Here is a 23,410-nt window from a genome sequence, read left to right as displayed (position 1 = left end):
TTCTCCAAACTTTCTAGTGCAGACTTGGTATATGGAGCAGACAAGTGAATGTTGTCCACCAGCAGTGTTCAGTCTAGTGATGAAAAAAATAACATTGGCTACAAACCAACATATATTTACAAAAGCCGGATCTGGTTGTCATCATAAAACATGTATTATTATGTGAATGAATAATACTTGGTAAACCTAGGGCTCTTATTCTCCCATCTTCCTGCCTTAGGGGATAGCTTTGAGGAATACATTGGATGATTTTGTTTCTTTTTAAAATAATCATAGTTTAACAGAGACAGACTGGCTAATTTTAAAGTGCAGTTTATGCAGCTGCTTTGTTTCAGTAAATTATAGTTAAATCATAACATTATTGCAGAGTATTTTTTTCTTTCTTTAAGTTTAAAGCCACATATTCATGTTTCGATGACAAATTATATTTACTGTTTTAGGAACCTCCCAAAGAAGACTTAACTGTATCAGAAAAATTTCAGCTTGTTCTGGATGTGGCACAAAAAGCACAGGTACGAAATCTTTGGCATCTCCATTTAGAAGTTGCAGGTAGGAGCCAGAGATCTCCATGTGAGAAATGATCCCTGGAAAGTATAGTGTACTGGACTAGAATGTTTATGGAAAGCAACTTGTATTAATCACATCATTTGAGAAATAGCAGAACATAGTACCGTATATTCCGGCGTATAAGGCGACCCGGCGTATAAGACGACCCCCGTCTTCAGCGCCGAGTCGCATGCCTAGAAAGTCCTCTTATATGCCGGAAACTACCGTAATTTCCGGTGTATAAGATGACTCGCCGTATAAGACGACCCCCGACTTCGGCGCTGATTTTACCGTTTGCGAAAGTCGTCTTATACGCCGGAAAATACGGTAAATGTATATGGTTTGGTTTAAAAAGTAAACTTTTAAAACAGCTTCTTGTTTTTCATATACACAGACATGTATTCTAATCTAATACTCCCTTTCTTTCTTGATTACAGAATTTATTTGGGAAAATGTCAGATATACTGGAAAAAATTAAAAAGTAAGTTTCTATATATTTCTCTTTCTAACAACATATTTTTCATTAGGTCTGAATGGTAATATCTTTAAATGCTGCCTATTTACCTTTATTTTTTGCTCTCTCTCACTCTCTCTCTCTCTCCCTCCCTCCCTCCCTCCCCCCCCTCCCCCCCTCTCTCTCCAGTTTGTTCATGTGGGTCCAGCCTGAAGTAACGCAGAAACTATATATTGCTTTATGGGCAGTTTTTATTGCATCCTGCTGTATTCCTTACAGGATCGTTGGGCTTGCAATAGGTAAAACTATTATATTTTCACATTGTATGCTTTCTTAAATGTTAGAATTCCACATCCCACTAAAAAATGAGCAGTTGGTTTGGCTTCCATCCATGTATACAATTTATGTTTTAACATCACACTGTCTGGAGATAGTTATTAAATTTATCTGTTCTCAGGTGTCAGCAATGTCCTTTTTCTCTTTATTTTTGACTTACTCAAATACAGGTTGCTGAATTAAGTGCAACACTAATTAATATAACAACAATAATTATTATTAGCTTGAGTCAATGATCAATCAGATCAGCAGAAATACAAAGACATTCAAGAAGCAATACTATCAATGAAATATATAGTTCCTTATCAAACTAAAGGATGTGAGGCTTATATGAGCTATTTAAAGTACAGTATATCATCTGCCCAAGGCCTAAAATCGAACAAATTATTGTTCGCATTCATAAAATAAAATAAAACATAAGGAGCATAATTCCCACCCCCATTCCTAGCATAAGGAAATTGTATAGATATAATGTATAATGTAACCAATTTAGCTATTGACTGGGCAATGTTGGTCTAGATGTCTAACAAAGGAAGTGAGATGAATAGCTCTTCTTCAGCTGGTACATCTTGTAGGAAAACAAACATTTAAGTCCCTGGAAAATTTGCAGTATAATAAGAGGTGTCTGCATCCTAAATTGCCTGGGAGTTACCAGGAAATAAATGTTCCAGGAAAGGGATCTTACAAGGTTTGTGTTCAATAAAAGTGTCAAGGACAATGATAAATTAGGCATTATTTTCGAAGCCTGAAATTGTGCACAACACTATAAGCTAAATAATTCTACTTGTAATGTTCTTAGGTGGTTTTCCAAATCATGATTCTTGTGGGGCTGCTCTTTTGATAGAATCCTCCTGTACAGCAGGTTTAGACACTTAACACTTAACACTTACTTGACCATTTATTCCAATAAAGTTTGAAACTCCTTAAAAAAAAAAAGGCTACTATCAACTTCGGGTGAGTCACTATCTCTGAACCTCTTTCACTTTGCAAGCTTGTCCCAAAGGTGCTTTTTCAAGAGGTGGGGAATTTTCTCATCATCCAGTCTGAGCTGAAGAAGCTTCATGGATGCTTGTCCCAAAGGTGCTTTTTCAAGAGGCAACTGGACTTTTTGTTTTTTTTTGAAGACGTTTCACTTCTCATCCATGCAGCTTCTTCAGCTCGGACTGGATGATGGGGAAATTTCCTACCCTCCAGTCAGAGCTGAAGAAGCTTCTTGGATGAGAAGGGAAACGTCTTCAAGGAAAAACAGGAAAGTCCAGTTGCCTCTTGAAAAAGCACCTTTGGGACAACCACAACCTGAATGACTGAAAATCTCCATAGACACCTTGCAAGCTTGCTTTCAAGATGAATTTGGGTGAAGGGGACACAGCAACTATGTGGAGATACTTCTATAACAAGCTATATAAGCCTGGAAAAAGAGGCAACTGCTTTAATGATCCAAATAAAGCATCTTGAGATATGCCCCTGCCTATTGTTAAAGGTCTTTCATAGAAAAGGTAGCTCTCGACTTACAACAGTTCATTTGGTGACCGTTCAGAGTTAAAACAGCACTGAAAAAACTGATTTATGACCATTTTTCATACTTACATTCATTGCAGCATCCTCATGGTCACATGATCAAAATTCAGACACTTGGCAATTGACTCATATTTATGACATTTGCAATGTCCCGGGGGTCATGTGATCCTCTTTTGCAATCTTCTGACAAGCAAAGTCGATGGGGAAGCCAAATTCACTTAATAGCCGTGTTACTAATTTAACAACTGCAGTGATTTCACTTAACAGACGTGGCAAGAAGAGTCGTCAAAGAGGCAAAACTTGCTTAATAAATTTCTCATTTTAGCAACATAAATTCTAGGGCCAATTGTGGTCGTAAGTGGAGGACTACCTGTATTTGCAAATTAGTATTTATAGTATAATTTTGTTTCCATATTTCAGTCCTGAAACTTTGACTCATTCCAATCTTTGACTTTCTAATTATGCAGGACTTTATGCAGGAATTAAGTTTTTTCTGATTGATTTTGTCTTCAAACGTTGTCCAAGACTACGAGCAAAGTATGATACTCCGTATATCATATGGTTGAACTTGCCTACGGATCCTCAACTCAAAGAGAGGGCTAATGCTACAGTATCAAGACGGGTAACTTCTTTTTCTTTCCTGTTTCTTTCTCCGTAACACAACTGTACACCATCTGTTTAGCTTTATGAGCAGAGCACATAGAGAGCTAGTTATTCATGATTCAGATCCAATATTTACATTCCCATGTACTAATAGCTTACTGCTCCTGTCTGCCAACTTCTTTCTTAAATCTTGAGGCATAGGAATGCTATGTTTTTAAAGTAGGAGATTGTTCAGTGGAAAAAGGACTTAAAAAAAATTTAGACAGTGCCCAGGTTTTTTTTAATTAAAAATGAAATGTTGACAGCATCTGAAATATTGTAATATGTTGTTAACAATACTTGAATTCATAGAAAAAAGGGAAAGTAGATTTGGTGTATACAAGTAAAGTCTAGCTAAGAACTTGACTCTGCTAATGCCATTGTTCAGCATAAACTAATAATTAACTTTGCTTTGTAATCATTGCACATATGTGAAGTAATGATCATCTTGGCTATGTTTAAGGAATAAAAATGCAGCAGCTAGCCAGATTAGCACTCTGGGGCTGCATATTTAACCCATGTGACTTGTTAAGAAATCAATAACTGCTTCTTTGTGCTTCACTCTTAAAGCTATAATCTAGCTGTTAAGACATTGAATACATTGTTAAGAGCTGAAAGATAAGAGTTCTTCCTGTATGTCCTGAACAAATATTAGGTTTGTCTGCAGTCAGATAACACATAGTAAACATGGAAATTTCTCTCTCTCTTTTTAAAAAAATAATGAAATACTTCTAGCCTTAAATCAGGGGTAAATAATTGGGGTCTCTGTTATAGTTTCTTTCACCTTCCAAATGTGGTAGCTAAAATACACATTACAATAAAATATATATTTTTGCTATCTTGAAGCGAGAACATGTATATAAAATATGCAACTAAATCCTAAATTAGGTATAGCAGAAAGAAAAAGTTAAAGAAAACTTCTCAGCCTTTAAAACTGGAGGGAATAGAAAGGAATGGAAAGAAAGATATATGATAGATCTCAACCCCCTGTCAGTATTTCATGTGATGATAATAGAGCAGGGGTCTTCAAACTTGGCAACTTTAAGACTTGTGGACTTCAACTCCCAGAATTCCTCAGCCAGCCAGGGCTGGCTGAGGAATTCTGGGAATTGAAGTCCACAAGTCTTAAAGTTGCCAAGTTTGAAGACTCTTGTAATAGACAATAAGAAGCTTTCCCACCCTGTCTTCCATTCATGGTTTTTCTAATGGACTGTGGACTGTGGACTTTTCTAATGGACTCCGTGGACTGTGCTCACGAAAGATATAGAAAGCCGAGCAGTTCGATGTGATTATTAGATAGAAATCATGTCCTGCAGCTTCAGAAGGAAGTATATGGCTGGATGAATTCCTTGATGCACAACAGATATAATTGGGGGATTTGGAGATCCAAAGAAACCCTGTTCTTTTCCATCCATATTTGGTACTAGCAGGAAGATGTTTTATCAGACTCTTTTTCCTGAATGTTTAAAGTGGCTCCTACGTACTTAACAATGACCTCCTGATGGATATGTTTCAATCCTTGTTATTAGTATAAGAGATCCACTAAAGCCTCTGTCAGCAACTTCCGGAATTTACCTGATTCAGCTAGTGCCAAATTATTAAAGAAGCGAAAAGCAAAGTTAAATTCATTCCAATTGTCACTCCTTTTAAAATCATTTCTCTCTTTTTTTAAAAAAATACTACAGAACACTCTCAAATATTTTTGTGAATCAGTTTTAGCTAAATAATAATTAGAGAAATTATTAAACATCACTAACCTGTGCAGAGCAAATTAGGAACCAGAGATGGGAACATCTAGCCGGGCATGCATACTTTTAATAAAATTCAAAAACTGTGCTCTATCCATTGATATCTTTTAGGGAGAAAAAAAACAATTATTAGTTATAGTCCTTTGGTATGCAAAAAAGTCTTGCCAACTCGCTCAGGTCGTGATTTTATTCTGCATATGATACAATTAAATAGGTTTTGCTTTTTTTATTTTGTCATCATCACATTGTGTTTGTTTGTTTGTTTTCTCCTCCTGCTAGCTGTCAGGTCATGAAAAGGTATGGATCTTAGAGTGGAATATGTTCTGTTTTTCAGCTGATCATTTGTATTCAGAATGAACAGCAATTTGTTTCTTTCTCTCTCCCACTATCTCTCCCCACCTCTGGTGTATATGCAAATGTGTTTGACTGTAATGTTTACATTTGTAGTAATTATAGTAATTGGTCTTGATTTGAATCCAAAGATCCAGACATGTAGAAACTGTTTTTACTATTAGTAGATCAATTTTGCAAAGTGTTCAGTATTTCCCTATTTAGTTGAAGACATGGTTTGATAAACTTGATGTGGCAGAGCTTTTATATAACTATTGTTTTATTTATTTTTACTTTGCTTAATTAATAGAAAAAAACCTCTAGAAGCATACAACAGTATTAACAATATGATAGAACTTCAAAATGAATAATCATGAAAGTTCTCTTGCTTGTAATGATTTGCATATTACAGTATTTTGAAAAATGTTTGATGCAGAAATGTTGTGATAGACCAATCTAGTTGTCTGGGCAGCTGGGAGTGTTGGCACTCATAAGCCTACATGTTTCTTACCCCAAATTTAAAACTGTGTATATTGGAATCCCTCTGAATATATTTGCTGTGTCCAAAAGTAAATGGCCACTTGATGCAAAACAGCAAATTAAGCTTTGAAGAATGCAACTTGAAAAAAAAAACAATTTATGCTTTTCTGCCCTACCATTTTCCTCCTTACAATGCCAAGGAATAGGAAAGAATTGGTATATGTAGTCCTCGACTTACAATCGCAGTTGGGGCCAGAACTGTTATGTGACTCATGCCCAATTGCATGACCTTTTCTGCTACAGTTGTTAAGTGAATCACATGCTTGTTAAGCGAAACCTGCATCCCAATTGGGAATGTTGCAAATGAAACCACAGGGCCCCAGGACACGGCAACTGACATAAATACATGTTGGTTGCCAATCACAAATTTTGGTTACGTGACTAATGGACTAATTGTAAATCACTTTTTTCAATGCCATTGTAACTTTGAAAAGTTGCTAAATGGATGGTTATAAGTCAAGGACTACTTGTGTATATTCAACATCAGTGTTGAGCTTATGCTTATTAAAAGCTGGATAGAATAGAAATAGACTTCCTGTGTAAGGGGGAATGTGAATGGTACTTCCCATCTAAAAAACATCTGCTGTATTATCATTCTTTTTTTTTTAAATAAAGCTTATGAGGATGGCTTGTGGTAATATTTTGTCGCCTACTTTCCCCTCTAACCAATTTTTGCTGCAAAAAAAAAAAATCATGCCAAGCGACTCTTTGTTTTTTATGAGTTTGATGAGATCCTACTTATGGCTTTTGGGAGCTTTGGAAGCATATATAGCTACACTGTTTTAAATTGCACCATAGCAGATTGCTTCTTTATTGGTGGCAGGTCCTGCAACCTCAGCTTCAGCTCCTCTCTGAAGTTCTGATAATTGAGATTGGGGGGGGGGTTAATGAAAAATGTATTTTCTTACCCCTCAAAAGGATGTCAAAACCTCAGGGACGCACAGTGTTTTGGGTCACAACACAGACTAGTCACATAATACATGTCCTGTGGAGGATGTAGCTGAAGGAGCACAGCTCTGCATGGCAGCCTTTAGAAAAGATCCTGCATTGAGTAAAACTGCTTATGTATGAAAGAGGTTTGTCGGAATTCACCTTCCTGAGAAGTTGTATCACATGATGAGTCTGAGCAAACTATATTAATTATAACTCACAGCCTGATGTGATGGTATCATCCACAGCTTGATCAACCCTGGATATTGTGGAGAGGGATTGCAGCTGCATCAGACATGGGTTTCTAGCACTGAAGCAGGACATTTCCTGAAGAAAAGGGAAGATAACATAACTGAAGCTTGCATGATTTCTACAAGTGTTTAGTAAACCAAGTTTGTGTTGTTGTTTCAGCCTCAAACAGCAGCATCCCGAAGCTATGTAGGTTCGAACGCCTCAACAGGAATGAATCGAGATGAGGAAACCAGTCGCTTTCACGGCACGAAGAGAGGAAACTTCCATGAAGTATTTAACTTGTCAGAACATGAGCGTCCCTTGGCAGGTATTCATACAACTCTAAACTTTGGAGGTGGACATTAAGTAATGAGATTTTTTTTAAGGCGCATAAAGTAACATTATTAAGAAATGATTGACATCGTAATATAATCTTCTGTTAGATTCCATGGACAACAGGTCAATATTAATCTTTTATCTTGCAGTCAACAGATTTACTGTGCAAGTGGGATGGCTGATTTTGACCTTTGTTGAAGTATAAATTTGAGGAAATGGAGCGTACGCTTGTCAGAGAATTAACTTTACCCTAGCTTGAAACATTTACTTCAGAGTTAGAAGAGTTTGTATGCATTTTCAAGATTTAGGTTCTGTTGCTTTTGGTGACTATTAAAAAGAAAACTTACCACATAAACCAAAGTTTATTGAAGATTTCACTCCTTTATGAAAATGTTTTCTTTGTAGGAGCTTGTTTGCCGTCTCTGGATATAGAATTTTTAGCTGTATCTAAAAGATACTAATATTACAGCTGCTTACTGTGTAAAAGTAAAATGGAATAATTGTACTATTTTATAGTGTGTGAAAATGGCTGGCGCTGCTGCTTGATAAACAGAGATAGGAAGATAACCACTGATTACATTAGGAATGGAGTTCTCTATGTTACTGAAAAGTAAGTGTTTGCATGATTTACAGCAGATCTGGGTTGCAAAAAATTGGAGGATTACTAGCTGGTGATAGGGAGTTATTTTCCCCGCACCTTCTATTCTTGTCCATATTTTTACCCCCCTGATCTGATAACTCTATTTAAGTGGGGGAGGGGGGAATAAGTGTTTTTTATGAACTACAAAAAAGAATTTTGAAGAAAATAACTTTCAGAGGTTTTTGGTGAATCTATAAAAATGTTACTGAAGAGGTTGAAGATGCTTGCCACCAGCCTCTGCAAGCAAGACTGAGATATAATATAAAGGTTAATGGAAAAGAACCTTATACAAGGCTCAGTAAAAAAAAATATGGGTTGCTTTCAGTGGGTTTTCCTTAGATGAAATCTTCATTGTTTTGCACCAGGACAAATTCACAGTTAATATGTAATTAAGGGATAAAGCCACTTTGGTATAGTGATTAAGGCATCAGGCTAGAAACTGGGAAATTGTGAGTTCTAGTCCTGCTTTAGATACAAAGCCCTCCACATGATCGTGGGCCAGTCCTTCTCTCTCAGCCCTTGAAAGGAGAAAGCAAGGGCAAAACACTTCTGGAAAACCTTGCCAAAAATTTTTTTGTAGGTGCCAGGAGTAAAAACACTGCCTCAAAGGCAAAAAGAAAAAAAAAAAAGCGATAAGGGCATGCCATGTGAAATGGTAAGAACGCCAGAAAATATGTAGTTTGGATTAATTTGATATATGTAAATCATTAGGTTTTTAAAGTTTTAACTTATTCTTGTTTTATATGTTGATATTATACTGTGCACCACCCAGAGTCTCTCTTTGAAGGAGATGGGTGTTCTAGAAATGCAAAATATAACTAAATCTATCTATCTATCTATCTATCTATCTATCTATCTATCTATCTATCTATCTATCTATCTATCTATCTATTTCAATAGCAGTATTTTAAATCATTTTTTTGTTTACGTTCTTTCTTTCCTTGCCTTTAGCTACTTATGCTTTGAAAGTTCCAAATCTGGTTCATCTAAAAGAAATAAAGTTATAAAACTTGCAGATATAACAGATATTCAAAAGGTAAGTACTTGATATTTCTTCAGTGTTTTGCTTTTAATTTCTTTTATGTTGAAGAAGCTTATTTATCATGTCAGGGTAAAAAAATCTATTTTTTAAAACACTGTATTAAATAGCAAATGGATGCAGTGAAATTCTGTAAAATATAATCTCAGATTTACTAACACTGATTAGGACTAAAAGGCACATTCACTCACAGCTGCCACTGGACACTAAAATTCAAAAATCTATGACCCCCATTTAGCATTAGCTGTTCATGCCTCAAAAATAAGTTGGGGGAAATATTTCAGATTTTCTCCTCTGTGCTATTCTTTAAACAAACTGTTATTTTTCCCCATATTTCTATGCAAGCCTGAAAAAAAGATGTTAGTTGCCCTAAAGAGCTAAGTTACATCTTTTTTGCCAAAGATTTTTCAAGATTCCAAAGAACCCTGAAAACAAAGAGGAACTGTTTTAATGACTGTTGGTGATTTGCTATGCTTACAGTATATGCTCATATGAGGCCTGAAGTAGATCTTCCAGTTGATTGCTAAAGTATGTACAGCCATAGTAAATTGTACTTCTACTCATTAATTAATTTTTCTGCTGATCAAAAGTCTCTTTTTCTTTCTGGGATTAAATTGAATTCAAGACTGTCTATATTGGAATATATAATTCAAGACTGTCTATATTGGAATATATTGGAATGTATAATAATAGCAATACCACTTAGACTTACACACCACTTCACAGTGCTTTACAGCCCTCTCTAAGCGGTTTACAGAGTCAGCATATTGCCCCCAACAATCTGGGTCCTCATTTTAAGGCTGAGTCAGCCTTGAGCCAACGTGAATCGAACTGCTGGCAGTCGGCAGAATTAGCCTGCAATACTGCATTCTAACCACTGTGCCACCATGTCTCCTTTTACATACATACATATTATTATTAAAATGTTATTTTATTTCTGCATTTAAATTTTATCACAATTTAGTGTAGTGTAGTGTAATTCTTATTCTTAGAGAGGTCAGGGTCTGGAAGGAAAAGAACAAGTTGTGGCCCAACCAAAGCAAAGACTGAATGACTCCGGGTTTTGGCTCCCTGGTTCTGGAATCCTCCATTGTCTAGCTCAGTGTTTCTCAACCTTGACAATTTTAAGGCATATGGACTTCAACTCCCAGAATTCCACAGCCAGCAATGCTGGCTGTGGAATTCTGGGAGTTGAAGTCCACATGCCTTAAAATTGTCAAGGTTGAGAAACACTGGTCTAACTCTTGATGGGAGAGCAATTCCCCAGACTAATTGGTTGCATTATCTGAGAGTCCTCAGATTCATCATACTTGTGATATCACTGCTGCACAAGCTGTACTATTTCCCAGTAGTCTCTTAGGTGCAATTCAAAGTGTTGATTACCATTTCAAATATCTTGTATGGCACAGGGCCAGGTTAAGTAAAGGACTGTGTATTTCCAGTGGCTTCAGCTCTTTCTACCAGATCTGGTAGGGCAGGCATATTCTGAGTCAGTTCTCTGAAACAAGATCACATAGCAAGACCCAGGAGATGCTTTTTTTCTGACGCAGCTACTGACCTTTGAAACAGCATTTCCCCTGAGATCTGGAAGATTGAGAAAGCTGACTGCTTCTTCAGATATTAGGGTGGGACATTAATGGAGCCCAATATGTTTGCTATGTTTTGAATTGTTCTGAGGATAATATTATGAATGAGCCGCGGTGGTGCAGTGGTTAGAACGCAGTATTGCAGGCTTTCAGGCTCAAGGTTGATTCAGCCTTTCATCCTTCCGAGGTCGGTAAAATGAGGATTGTTGGGGTCAATAGGCTGACTCTTTAAACAACCTGGAGAAAGCTGTAAAGCACTGTGAAGTGGTATATAAGTCTAAGTACTAATGCTATCGTGAGCTTAAATGGACTCCAAAAGATGGTAGAGGACAGGAAGGCCTGGAGGAACGTTGTCCATGGGGCTGTGATGGGTCAGACACGACTTCGCAACTAACAACAACTATTGCTATGAATTATTATTACTCTAAATTATATTCTGTATTGTGTTGTTTTTTATTGTCATTTTTAATGTACTATTTGGTAGCTGCCCAGAGTTACTTATTTAAGATAGGCAACCATGTACATTTTCTACCTAAGGAAATGACAAAATCACAGAATTATGGAATTGGAAGGGAGCACAAGGATGAGATAGTCCTACTCTCTAACTACAAATCATTTCTTTAAACACCTTTTCATTGAAGGATCTCTATGGATATAGAATGTTGGTCATGCCTCCAAACATCTTTCATTTTATGAATGAATGATTTGGTTTCTAAAAATGCTAAATTCCCTGGTTTCATTGTAGTTACTTTGTTGCATGTACCATGTTGTATGTACCAGGAATGACTGGCATTAATACATTTTTTATAAATTGGTTTCTAATTTTTTAAATACCACAGAAAAATGATTTTATTTCTGTTCCTGTATCAAAGCATGTTGGATATCTATGGTTACTGTTTTCCATCATATGCGGAGTTTGATCTATGATAAATCCTGACTCACTGAATCAGTGGGACGAGTTAGTCACGATTAGCCTATGTCCAATTATTTTGATGGATTTGTTCTATGCATAAGTACATCTGAGGCGACTATTCTGTTTAAATAATAGATTCAGATTAATATTAGCCATGAAAGTATAACCAAGCAGAGAGGTTTTAAAAAATAGTAGGATTAGGCTGTTTTGATCAGTACTCAGTTATTGTTTTGTTTAAATCTTTTATACAGTCCAGTGGTTGGATTTTACCTGTGTGTGGAACACGATAGTAGAGCAGCCCCCCCCCCACCTTTTGAGCACCACGGACTGGTTCCGTGGAGAGAGATTTTTCTGTGGACCAGAAGGGGCATGGTTTTATGTGTGGCCTATATCCCACTGATGGGGCTTTGCTTGTTTGCGTGGCCCGGTTTCTGGCATTCTGCAGACGGGCTGGTCCATGGAGCAGGGGTTGTGGACTCCTGCTGTAGAGCACAAGAAAATAGTGATTCTCAAGGAGCAAGGCTAGCACCTTCTCCTTGCTCCTTTTCCTCCACTGAGAAAGCAATATTCAGAAACGCTTATCTCAAATGTGGGCTATTCTACATTATATAGTAATACACTATTTTTAGTGCATCTATTAAGAGTTTTGGATATATAGATAAGATATTGTGGTTTAAAATCTACTTTTTCTGTTGCATGTGAACGTATTCAATATATAAATCACGTTTTTTTTTAATGTTTATTTTAGTACAAAGTACTTTCCGTTCTCCCAGGATCTGGGATGGGTATTGCAGTATCCACACCCTCTACGCAAAAAGTAAGTAGAAAAATCTGAAGCATGCATATTTCATTTGCATACTGGTTACCATCACTGACACTTTTGTCTGTATGGAATGTTGATTCTATCCCTTTTGGAGCACTTTCTTGGTTTGACAAATATGAATCATTTTATTAATGAACTATTTTTTTATTTAATGAAAAAATAAAACCAATGCCTTTCCTCTTCTCTCTTCTTCCATTTTTATCCTTTTCTGTAACTCTTGCAGTTTTAAGTTTGAATGATGGGAAGGCTGGCTTATTACTGATCCATCAGCCCTTCGAGGAGATTTCTTAGCTGAAGAGTAGAGTAGACAAGACATGTACATGGAAAATTTTCCAATTCAGGAACATAATATTGAGGAGAACTCTGGAGTGCCCCATTCCTTTTCCAGACCATGCCAAAACTTTCCAGACAATGCTCTTCCAAAGCCAGTTCAGGAGTTTCTTGAAGAAAATGCTCCAAAATGGAAGACTGCTTTGATCCTAGATCACAACGCTTCAATTTCAAGAACATTTGCTTTCAGAAATCAGCCCCAAACAGCGTACCATTTGGGGACAAGGGAAGGATTTAAAGTTCTTCAGAACATCCTCTATCTAAATACCCAGTAGGCCTGTTTTAACTAAGTCTAAAATTGAGATGAACATCCTTTTGGGTACTGTATAGGGTTCTGCTATTAAATCTTACTAATGTATTGGAATGTTCACATTTTAGTTATTCTTTTATTGAACTTCTTTGGTTTTTTTCTTTCCACCTGAAAGCCGCTCGTGTTTGGTGCCATGGTACACAGAGATGAAGCTTTTGAGACTATTTTCAGCCAGTATGTGAAGATAACTTCTGCAGCATCTGCCAGTGAAAGCTAGTATATCATCCTTGCTGGCTTTTATAGGAAACATCGTGAATTTTACTCACCCAGTAGTGAATAAAAAGGTGGAACATCCTTCATCATCGGTCCTGCAATAATTTTCTTTGTTGCATATGTCTAATGTTACAGAAGTGTATTTTATACATGCCTTCCTTGGTTTCTGTTGGTTTTTATTTACTGGTTTTTTGTAATAAAAGAAAAGAACAGTGAAAATGCTATCGGCACTGTTAGCCTTGCACATTAAGCACTTTTAATGTTTGCTCACTGACATTAAAAAGCTTAGGAAGATTCTTAGCAAAATTAGCTTGAAGGACACTGTCTTGTCTTAATTAGACATCTCTGAACTCTATGGTTCATACGATATTCCTTTAGCTACAGTTCTGCACACTCCCACTGCACAAGTTCCATTGATTTCAGTGGCATTACTATATATACACGAATGGGTGCAAGTTTGTGATTGAACTCGGCAAAACCTGTCAAGAACATGATTTTGAGGGGTCCTGGTTTTCCTAAATGAGGTGTAAATAATATTTGAAAGTATGAGTATTTGAAGCTGTGCTTCCAGGAAACTTTCATACTGACTTCTGTATCTTTTCAAAAGACATTTATAGTTTAGAGACAGTTGGGAGATGCAATTAATCTTCAGTCCTTTGAGAGTTGGTGTGCTCACTTCTTCTTGACTTACCTTACGCATTTTGCTTTGTCATTTATTTTACGTCACTGTCTTGACATAACAAATGTTCCCAGTGTTTTCAATAAAAAAGCAACTTTTTAGAATTATTTGGCATGCTGCATTATCCTGTATTTTCCTTAAAATATTGGATAAACATAAAGTTTAAAGTTATCAAAAATGCATTCATTGGAGGGAGGGAGGAATAATGGAAGTAGTGTTGCATCAATGTACTACAAGCTCGCACCCTTTCTAGTACTTTGAAATGTCATACATATGTAAAAAAGCAGTGCTGCAACATTGGATCAACATAATTTTGATGAAACCGCTGGATCTTGCTGTTACTTCTGTTCATGTCCATAATACCTTTTCTTTGGTATTTCTATTTGGTAAATTTGGTATTGCACAAACATTAATTAGCAGTTATTGATATTTTAGTTTCTCGAGAGCTTTAGCTACACTTTTTGTGATAATTAACTTTGCGTGTGTTAGCCTTTAATCATGAAAAGAAATTGAGTAGATGGCTAAAACGCCACATACCAATTTAATATTTTATAATGATGGCCACAATACATTAATTTTGGTTTCTTTTATTTCAAAGTCAGTGTTTGAGGATTAGATGGCCCTTAACAGAGCAGCAGTAGATGCTGGAATCTATTTTGTACTCCAAAAGATCCCCTCAGTTGCTTTTTATTATGTACGTAGAGTCAATTGTTTACAAATATGATTGGAACTGTCAGGTAGGAAAACAGAGAAGCTGCTTCTGTGCTATGAACTAGGCCAGGGATAGGCAACCTTGGCTCTTTTATGACTCCTGGACTTCAACTCCCAGAATTCCTGAGCCAGCCATGCTGAAGGAAAAGGGAGAAATTTCCAAGCTGAGCCATGCTGGCTCAGGAATTCTGGGAGTTGAAGTCCATGAGTCATAAAAGAGCCAAGGTTGCCTACCCCTGAACTAGGCTCTCCCAAACCAATCCCTTGCTTTAAATTCTGTTGTTGGCTCTGTTGCATGCATTTGCATGTAACATGTTACTGCGGCTGAATTAATCTTAATTATTACCGTATATGTTCAGATGTCATAAGAAGATGGACTTTTGCAAAAAAAAATTTTTTTTAAGTCAGAAGCATGACTAAAAATGTGGGCAATAAATGCTAGAAAAGTTTAGCAAACTGATTTATGTGTGGAGAAAACCTTGTTTCTTCTTAAAAGGATTAAAACACATTAATTATTGATCTAGAATCAGTATCTGAAAGGCTTAATAGAATGCGCATATATTTTCTATAAGGTAATACAGAGATTTTCAACTCATTGGTAATGTGACCCCCTAAAATATTAAATGAATTTACTATATATGATTCTCCATATTGAATTAAACCCATGATTTCACTGGATTGAGGGTAGGGCAAAACTATATCACTAATCTTTAATGATTAAAATGCAATTCATATACCAATGGAATCCATATAGAATTAAACCATGAGGAAATATTGCAACTTTATAACATAAAACCTTTTCACTGGAAATAAATCATAAAGCTATCAAACCATAATTTTAATGGGAAGAATAAATTTGTTTTCTTCTTTATGACCCTTGAAATCTGGATTTCATCTTTGAGATAGTTGCTCTCATATTTTGTTCCATATTTATTTTGGATTAACATTTGCCTTTTATAGCAGCAACTGTTCAAAATAAATAATTCCTAACTTTGCTGTTAGCTTGATCAGACAACATCTTAATGTGATCTTGATTTGCATACTCAGAACATTTGCAGAATCCTCAAAGTTGCTGATGACCGCTTGGGGCTTGTGACCCATAATTTGAGATCTATCACTGTAATAGAGGGAAAAAGTTAGTGATGGTAAAATATCAGCTTTCTTAGTAATGCATTTCTATATTAACATTTTGCGATTTATATAAAATGTTACGCTGTAGGCTACATAAAACTTTAAACAAATAAGGACTTTGCCAGGCATAATCCCAGCAAGTAAGTGTAAGGATGGGAAAATAAGTATTATGTCAGATTAACATTTTAATAACCTAAATCAGAATTGTAATACACAGAATTGGTGTTTCCCCCCTGCCTTCTTTTTAAAAGTCTCTTGGATAGTCATTAATATATTTAATCACATTAATATTTATTAAACCCAACATGGGTTTGTTAAAATAGATCATACTAGACCAGTGTTTCTCAACCTTGACAATTTTAAGGCATGTGGACTTCAACTCCCAGAATTCCACAGCCAGCATTGCTGGCTGTGGAATTCTGGGAGTTGAAGTCCACATGCCTTAAAATTGTCAAGGTTGAGAAACACTGTACTAGACTAACCTTATTGGCTTCTTTGACAAAGTGACTAAATTAGTGGAGCTGAGAAATGCCATGAATATAGTTTACTTGGATTTCAGTCAGGCATTTCATAAAGTAGACTTAGCCTGTTTCTTGGTAAGACAGAAAAATGTGGGATAGACAGCATCACCACCAGATGGTTTTGTAACTGGCTGACCAACCACATGTAGTCTTCAATGGAACTACATCTACATGGAGAGAAGCATGCAGTGGGATACTTCAAGGTTCTGTATTGGGCCCAGTGCTCTTAAACACCTTCATAAATGAACTAGATGAGAGGAAAGAAGGGATACTCATTGAATTTGCAGATGATACTAAGTTGGAGGGAATAGTCAACACTTTGGAAGATAGGCTCACGATCCAGAATAAAATGGGTCCTGTTAAATAAAATGCAGTTCAGTAGTGAGAAAAGTAAGGTCTTACACATAGGGAAGAAAAACCCAAAACAAAGGTATAGAATAGGTGACATCTAACTCTACAGCAGTGACTGTGAGGGAGCTCTAGGTATCCTAGTGCAGAGGTCCCCAACCTTTTGGGCACCAGGGACCGGTTCTGTGGAAAGAGGTTTTTTTTGTGGACCGGAGGGTGCATGGTTTTCTGTGCTGCCTGCATCTTGCGGATGGGGCTTGGCTTGTTTGTGCAGATCAGTTGCTGGCATGCTGCGGCCCGGTTCTGGTCCATGGACTAGGGGTTGGGGACCCCTGTCATAGTGGACAACCACTTAAGTATGAGCCAGCAGTGTGCTGTAGCTGGCAAAAAAGCCAATGCAGTCCTAGGTTGCATCAACAGAGGGATAATATCAAGGTTATGTGAAGAGTTAGTACTGCAGGTAGTCCTTGACTTACCACCACAAATGAGCCCAAAATTTCTGTTGCTAAGTGAGACAGTTGTTAAGTGAATTTTGCCTCATTTTACAACCTTTCTTGCTACAGTTAAGTGATTCGCTGCAGTTGTTCAGTTAGTTACATGGTTGTTAAGAGAATCTGGCTTCCCCATTTATTTTGCTTGTCAGGTCGCCAAAGGGGGGACCACATAACCCTGGGACACAACAGCGGTCAGAAATAAGAACCAGTTGCCAAGCATCCGCATTTTAATTCCATAACCACGAAGATGCTGCAACGGTTGTATGTGTGAAAAAAACTGTCATGTCACTCTTTTTCTGCTGTTGTAACTTCAAATAGTCACTAAATGAACTGTTGAAATTCGAGGACTATCTGTCTGTTACTGAGGTCAGGACAAGAAGTAATGGGTGAAAAATCATTAGAGATCCAACTTAAAATTAAGGAGAAGTTTCCTGACAGTGGGAACAATTAACCAGTGGAACGGCTGGCCTCTAGAACAGGGGTTCTCAACCTTGGCAACTTTAAGACTTGTGGACTTCAACAAAGTATTAAAAGTAAGAGCAGTAAAATTTTAAATTTTAATTCAGTCATGACTGCAATTTTATGCTACTTAAGTGATAGCTCCAGGAAGATAAACATGAATAATGAAAAGTTTGTTACTGTTACTCAATGTTATAGAATCATAAAATGACTGTTTTGCAATTCTGCCCTGAGGGGGACACAAGATTCTGAACAGGGGAACTAAACTTTGGCTTGATTATTAGAATTTGATTATGTTGCTGGAGGTCATCTCATAGGGGTCTGCTAAAAGAAGAAGAATAAGATTGGCATCTATTTTTCTCCATTGGTTGTTAAAAGAGATGTAATTAAATCTGGGTCAATATAAGTAAAAGGGGCAATGAAGAAAAACATATGCATTGATTCAATTTCTTTCAAAGGAGATAGGAATAAATAGTCTTGTATAGGTACTGTATGCGGTGGAATCTCTCTTCCAATTAAGCTAGAGTTAGATATGAGATCTAGCTCAGAGGTCCTTAACCTTGGCAATTTTAAGACTTGTGGACTTCAACTCTCAGAATTCCTCAGCCAGCTTGGCTGGCTGAGGAATTCTGGGAGTTGAAGTCCACAAAATCTTAAAGTTGCCAAGGCTGAGAACCCCTGCTCTAGAAGGATGAGTGCCACTGAAGGTTTTCAATAAGAGACTGGACAGCCATTTGTCTGGAATCATACAGGGTCTCTTGCCCAAGCAGGAGGTTAGACTAGAGGACCTTTGAGATCCCTTCCAGCCCTGTTATTCTATGTTCTGTGAGATTTTCTTTGGGGTGGAGAAGGATAGATAAGCAAGCTAGTTTTCTTTTTCCCCCTTTTGTATCATTTTCAAGTGTATTTTTTAACTTCATTCTGTTTCCAAAATTACTAGTTCTGGTGAAAATTAGATAACAGAGTTGTTTTTTATTTTATCTCTGTTCTAGTCACCCAAAGACTTCTAGAGCAATGCACTTCAACCTGGCAACCTCAAGATGTCTGGATTTTAGCTCCCAGAATTCCCCAATTCTGGAAGTTGAGGTCTACACATCTTAAAAGCTGATAAAGTTGAAAACTACTGTTCTAGAAGGTGGTTGCTTCAAATCTATTTGTGAGGTATGGTTATGCCACAATAGTAACCTTTGATTTTTATATTTTCAGAATGAAGCAATGTGTGTAAATGGCTTTCAATTTTTCCCTGTTCTTCTGTGATCTTAAAAGTGCACCCCTTAAAGAACAAAGACTAGAATAGTAAATGTATTCAAATTAGAATGCAAAGATCATTAATGTCTGAATCATGTACGTGAAAAAAACAAGCAGGTATTTAGTAATTAGGTGAATCTATCATGCAACCTTTAATTTATCCCAGCCTATTTCTGCATGAGGATATAAATTCTCCCACCAAAATTAGAAAAAATGTCTCAATTTGTGTGCACATTTTTCCTGACCTCTCCTATATACACTTCAACACTTCAATGGTGAAATGTATAATTTTGTAGACTCTTTTGATTACATTCATTTGTGAAAAAACATACACGTATCCACCCATACATTAAAATGTGTAGGAGATGTGAAATGTACATTTCACCATTGAAGTGCAATCTAATTTAGTCAAGCATTTGGGGAATTAGGTGAATATACATTAAAATGTGAACTATCTATTTTTTTCCTTCCTTGCTGCAGCCATGTACATTTTCCTGTTCAAAGGACTAGTGCCTAATTGACTTCTATTCTTTGTGATATTCGATATTTGATATCATACCCTAAAAATAATTTTGGTGTGCTGGACCATCTCAGTGCTTTTCTTTTTCCTAGATCCTAAAATGCTGAATATTTGTTAGTCTATTCCAGGGGTAGGCAACCTTGGCTCTTTTATGACTCGTGGACTTCAACTCCCAGAATTCCTGAGCCAGCTGCTGGCTCAGGAATTCTGGGAGTTGAAGTCCACGAGTCATAAAAGAGCCAAGGTTGCCTACCCCTGGTCTATTCTGTACTCAGGCAACCACTCTTAGGTTTGATTTTAAATCCATCTCTTTCCATGAGATTTTCATTATCTATTTACTGAATGTAGCTCCACTAGTGCTACTAATACAAAGTGTTACCTTAAAGTAGCATTTTAAAAAAAACATTTTATAAATTTGTTGTGCTGATACATATAGTAGTATCTCCTGTGACTCATGATGACTTTTTTTAAATATTTAGTTGAATGAGTTCTTTTATTATAACCATAGTGGTCATGTTGGAGACCTTTTCTCATCGTAAAAGGAAATGAAAACTGATCACAACTTATGTCCCCTTCCTAAACTGCCGGAATCAGAAATTTTATTACATTAACATGTTAATTTTGCAGGATTTGACTCTAGGCAAATCATGTAGCACAATAATGCAAAAGTCTTTCAAAGCCAATGGATGTGCAGTGTAAATTGAGGGGGGATATTGTAGAGATATGGGAGTGTTTGACCTGCAAAAGCAAATCTGGTAGTTTATAACTAATTATGTACATTTTGGCAGATATTTTTTTCTGCTACTAATCATTAAAAGAATGGATGTGAAATACTTTTTATGTCTGAAAAGTCAGTCTATATTTTGAAGTTGTAAATAATACATTAGCAGTGTAACTTTTGTTCAAACAGGAGAGTTGTACTGTATGAAAAACTGAACTGAAACAATTTGCCCTGTACATTTTTTAAGAGAACTTTCTTTGTTTAAAAAAGGGGGGATAGGGTATCTTGGTATAAATTATAATTTTTATTTAAATAAACCCTAAAAATGCTTTCTGCTCTCTGGTTGTTTCTTTTTCATGGGAATTTATTTGTTTAATATATTTATATAGCTGCCCATCTCATAAACAGGTGACTCCGAGTAGCGTATAACACAGCAACAGTTAAAAACTCCCTAACAATGTAAAACAAATAAAAGAAGATATAATGTAAACATATACAATAAATCTTAAGAAAGTGGGAGAACAAATATCACTTAATCTCATATAACCACCTTGTATGCTGTTCCTGGGGTCCCAATTCGTGGTGAAAAAAAACAAGTTTTAAGGGCCAACTGGTAGGCTAATGGGATGGGGCTAACCTCACCTTGGGAAATGATAGGCCACAGATTTCCACTAGATGAAGCTCCTTTGGGGATGGCATCTACAGCACACTGCTTCATACCTGACCAGGTGAATGGATGGGCAGGTGTTAATTGGGAACAGGTGGTCCTCCAAATAAAACGGTCCCATATTTTAAAGGTCAAAATGAGCATCTTGAATTACACACAGAAGCAAACTGGGAACCAATGCAACTCGCAGAAAAAGGTGTAATAACTATCAGCCCAGATGCATTCTGCGTCAGCTGAAGATACTCTTCAAGGGCAGTCCCATGTAGAGCATGCTAAAGTAATTCATTTTGGATGTGAGTAGAGCATGAGTGACTGCGAGTACAGCCTCATGATCCAGGAAAGCACACAACATAAAGCTTGAAAAGGCTCTCCTGGCTATAGCTGCCACTTGTTTCTCAAGCAGACTAGAAGGAGCTCCCAAATTGCACAACAAGTCTGGGGCAATGCCACACTATCCAATACCAAAGATGGTAAAATACGAGAACCAGAAAACCCCCAAACCCAGATCCACTCAGTCTTGCAGGTTCAGCTGAAGCCTCTTTGTTCCTTACCTGAAACTCTATAGCCTCCATGCACCAGGAGAAGTGGCCAAGTGCATCATTTATTTTGCCAGGGACCACCAGCAACATCAGAAATTTTCCTCCAGGGGACTCAAGATTAGCCATTTCTGGAAAAAGAAAACACAACTGGTTTGAAGCATAAAATAACACCCCAAATTTTATCCCACCCTCCATTTTTGCACTTGGATTGAAATATTTTACATATACATGGCCCTGCATGCTTGCTACTGGCACCAGGAATTTTCCTCCTGGTCAACACAAACAGGATATTCCCCCAAAAGAAAGTGCAGAACTGTTTCTAAAATTCCACTCCAAATCTCATCCCTCTCACCATTTTCCCATTCAGGTTGAAATATTTTTTAACCCCATCCCCATTCCAAATACTCCAAGCACCTACTGGAATTTTTTTACAGGGGCTCAAAATTTGCTTTTTCTCGAAAACAATCCAGAACAGCATCTAAGCATACCATTCTACCACAAATCTCATCCTATGGCTTCATTTTTTTATTTGGGTGGAACTATTTTCAACCCCCCCTCCCCCAACCGATCAGTTATTGATGGCATCAGGAAATTTGCAATTTGGGACCTAAACTAGCTGTTGTTGAAAAGAATCAGGATCCTATTCTAAGCATTAAATTCCTCCACCCTAAGTCTAATCCCATCCTCATTTTTACATTCAAGCCTGAACCTTTTTTGAAGGCCATTGCTCATGATGCCATTATCAGGAATTTTGTCCTACGGACACAAAATCAGCAGTTCTCAAAAAAGAGAATCCAGAATGGGTTCAAAGCATATTCCATTTTTCCATTCAATTTGACCGATTTTTCAGCCCTGGCCCGTTCACCTACTGGTGGTTATCAGAAATTTTCGTTCGAGAACACCAAAATCAGTGATTTTGGAAAAGAGAATCCAGAACCATTTCTAAAAATAATTTCCCAACCCAAATCTCTTCCCATTCTCAGTTTCTGAATTTGAGTCGAAATGGTTTACCTGCCCTGTGCACCTACCACTGGCATCAGGAATTTTCCTTTCAAAGTGCTAGTTTTAGAAAAGAGGCTCCAGAACTGATTCTAAGCATAAACTTCCACTCTGAGACTCAACCCAACTTTGTTTTTGTTTTCAGTTTCATTTTTATCCACCCTCCCAGCTCTGGACTCCTACTATCAGCACAGAAAGGTTCATCTTGGAGACCCCAAATCAGCTATTTAAAAAAAAAAAAAAAGAAGATGCAGAACTGTTTCTAAGCATAATTTTTCGGAAGGAACCTAATACCGCTCCTAATTTCTGCACTGATTTTTTCCCCCCCACCTCTCCGTCCTGCATACCTATTGTCAGCATCAGGAATACAGGTAGTCCTTGACTTACAACAGTTCAATTTAGTGGCCATTCAAAGTTACAACGGCATTGAAAAAGATGACTTATGACCATTTTTCACACTTATGATCTTTGCAGCATCCCCATGGTCACGTGAATAAAATTCAGATGCTTGGCAACTGACTCACATTTATGATGGTTGCAGTGTCCCAGAGTCATGTGATCACCTTTTATGTCCTGCTGACAAGCAAGGTCAATGGGGAAGCCAGATTCACTTAACAACCCTGTTACTAACTTAGCAATTGCAGTGATTCACTTAACAACTGTGGCAAGAAAGGTTGTAAAGGGGGAAAATTCACTTAACAAATGTTTCGCTTTGCAACAGAAATTTTGGGCTCAATTGTGGTCATAAGTTGAGGACTATCTATATTCTTCCCAAGGGCCTAATCAAGCATAAAATTCCAGCCTGAGTCTTATCCAGCCCTCTATTTTTGCTTTTGGCGCCATTCTCTCCCCCTGTACCTACAACCAACTTCAGGAATTTTAATCTCAGATACCAAAATTGGCAGTTT

The 23,410-nt window shown here is 37.1% G+C and overlaps 1 protein-coding gene across 4 annotated transcripts in view; it reads left to right on the top strand.

Annotated features, from left to right (window-relative positions):
- The window catches only part of GRAMD4 (GRAM domain containing 4), an 86,285-nt gene extending 72,736 nt beyond the window's left edge, over window positions 1-13,549 (top strand). For 3 of the 4 annotated variants that reach the window (XM_039341279.1, XM_039341280.1, XM_039341277.1), the window contains exons 11-20: window positions 441-512; window positions 984-1,027; window positions 1,190-1,299; window positions 3,322-3,476; window positions 5,524-5,541; window positions 7,456-7,603; window positions 8,128-8,221; window positions 9,203-9,287; window positions 12,538-12,606; window positions 13,368-13,549. In XM_039341279.1, coding sequence (XP_039197213.1) covers window positions 441-512; window positions 984-1,027; window positions 1,190-1,299; window positions 3,322-3,476; window positions 5,524-5,541; window positions 7,456-7,603; window positions 8,128-8,221; window positions 9,203-9,287; window positions 12,538-12,606; window positions 13,368-13,469 — 897 coding nt within the window. In that variant the 3' untranslated portion in view covers window positions 13,470-13,549. The remainder of the gene's footprint in view (window positions 1-440; window positions 513-983; window positions 1,028-1,189; window positions 1,300-3,321; window positions 3,477-5,523; window positions 5,542-7,455; window positions 7,604-8,127; window positions 8,222-9,202; window positions 9,288-12,537; window positions 12,607-13,367) is intronic. The other variant, XM_039341278.1, reaches the window with a different exon arrangement.
- The last annotated feature ends 9,861 nt before the right edge of the window (window positions 13,550-23,410 follow it).

This window comes from Crotalus tigris, unplaced genomic scaffold (assembly GCF_016545835.1).
Source record: "Crotalus tigris isolate CLP2741 ecotype Arizona unplaced genomic scaffold, ASM1654583v1 scf7180000017764.6130737, whole genome shotgun sequence".
NCBI classification, from domain to species: domain Eukaryota; kingdom Metazoa; phylum Chordata; class Lepidosauria; order Squamata; family Viperidae; genus Crotalus; species Crotalus tigris.
The sequence above is the reverse complement of the archived record's forward strand: the minus strand, read 5'-3'. Positions and strand labels throughout refer to the sequence as shown.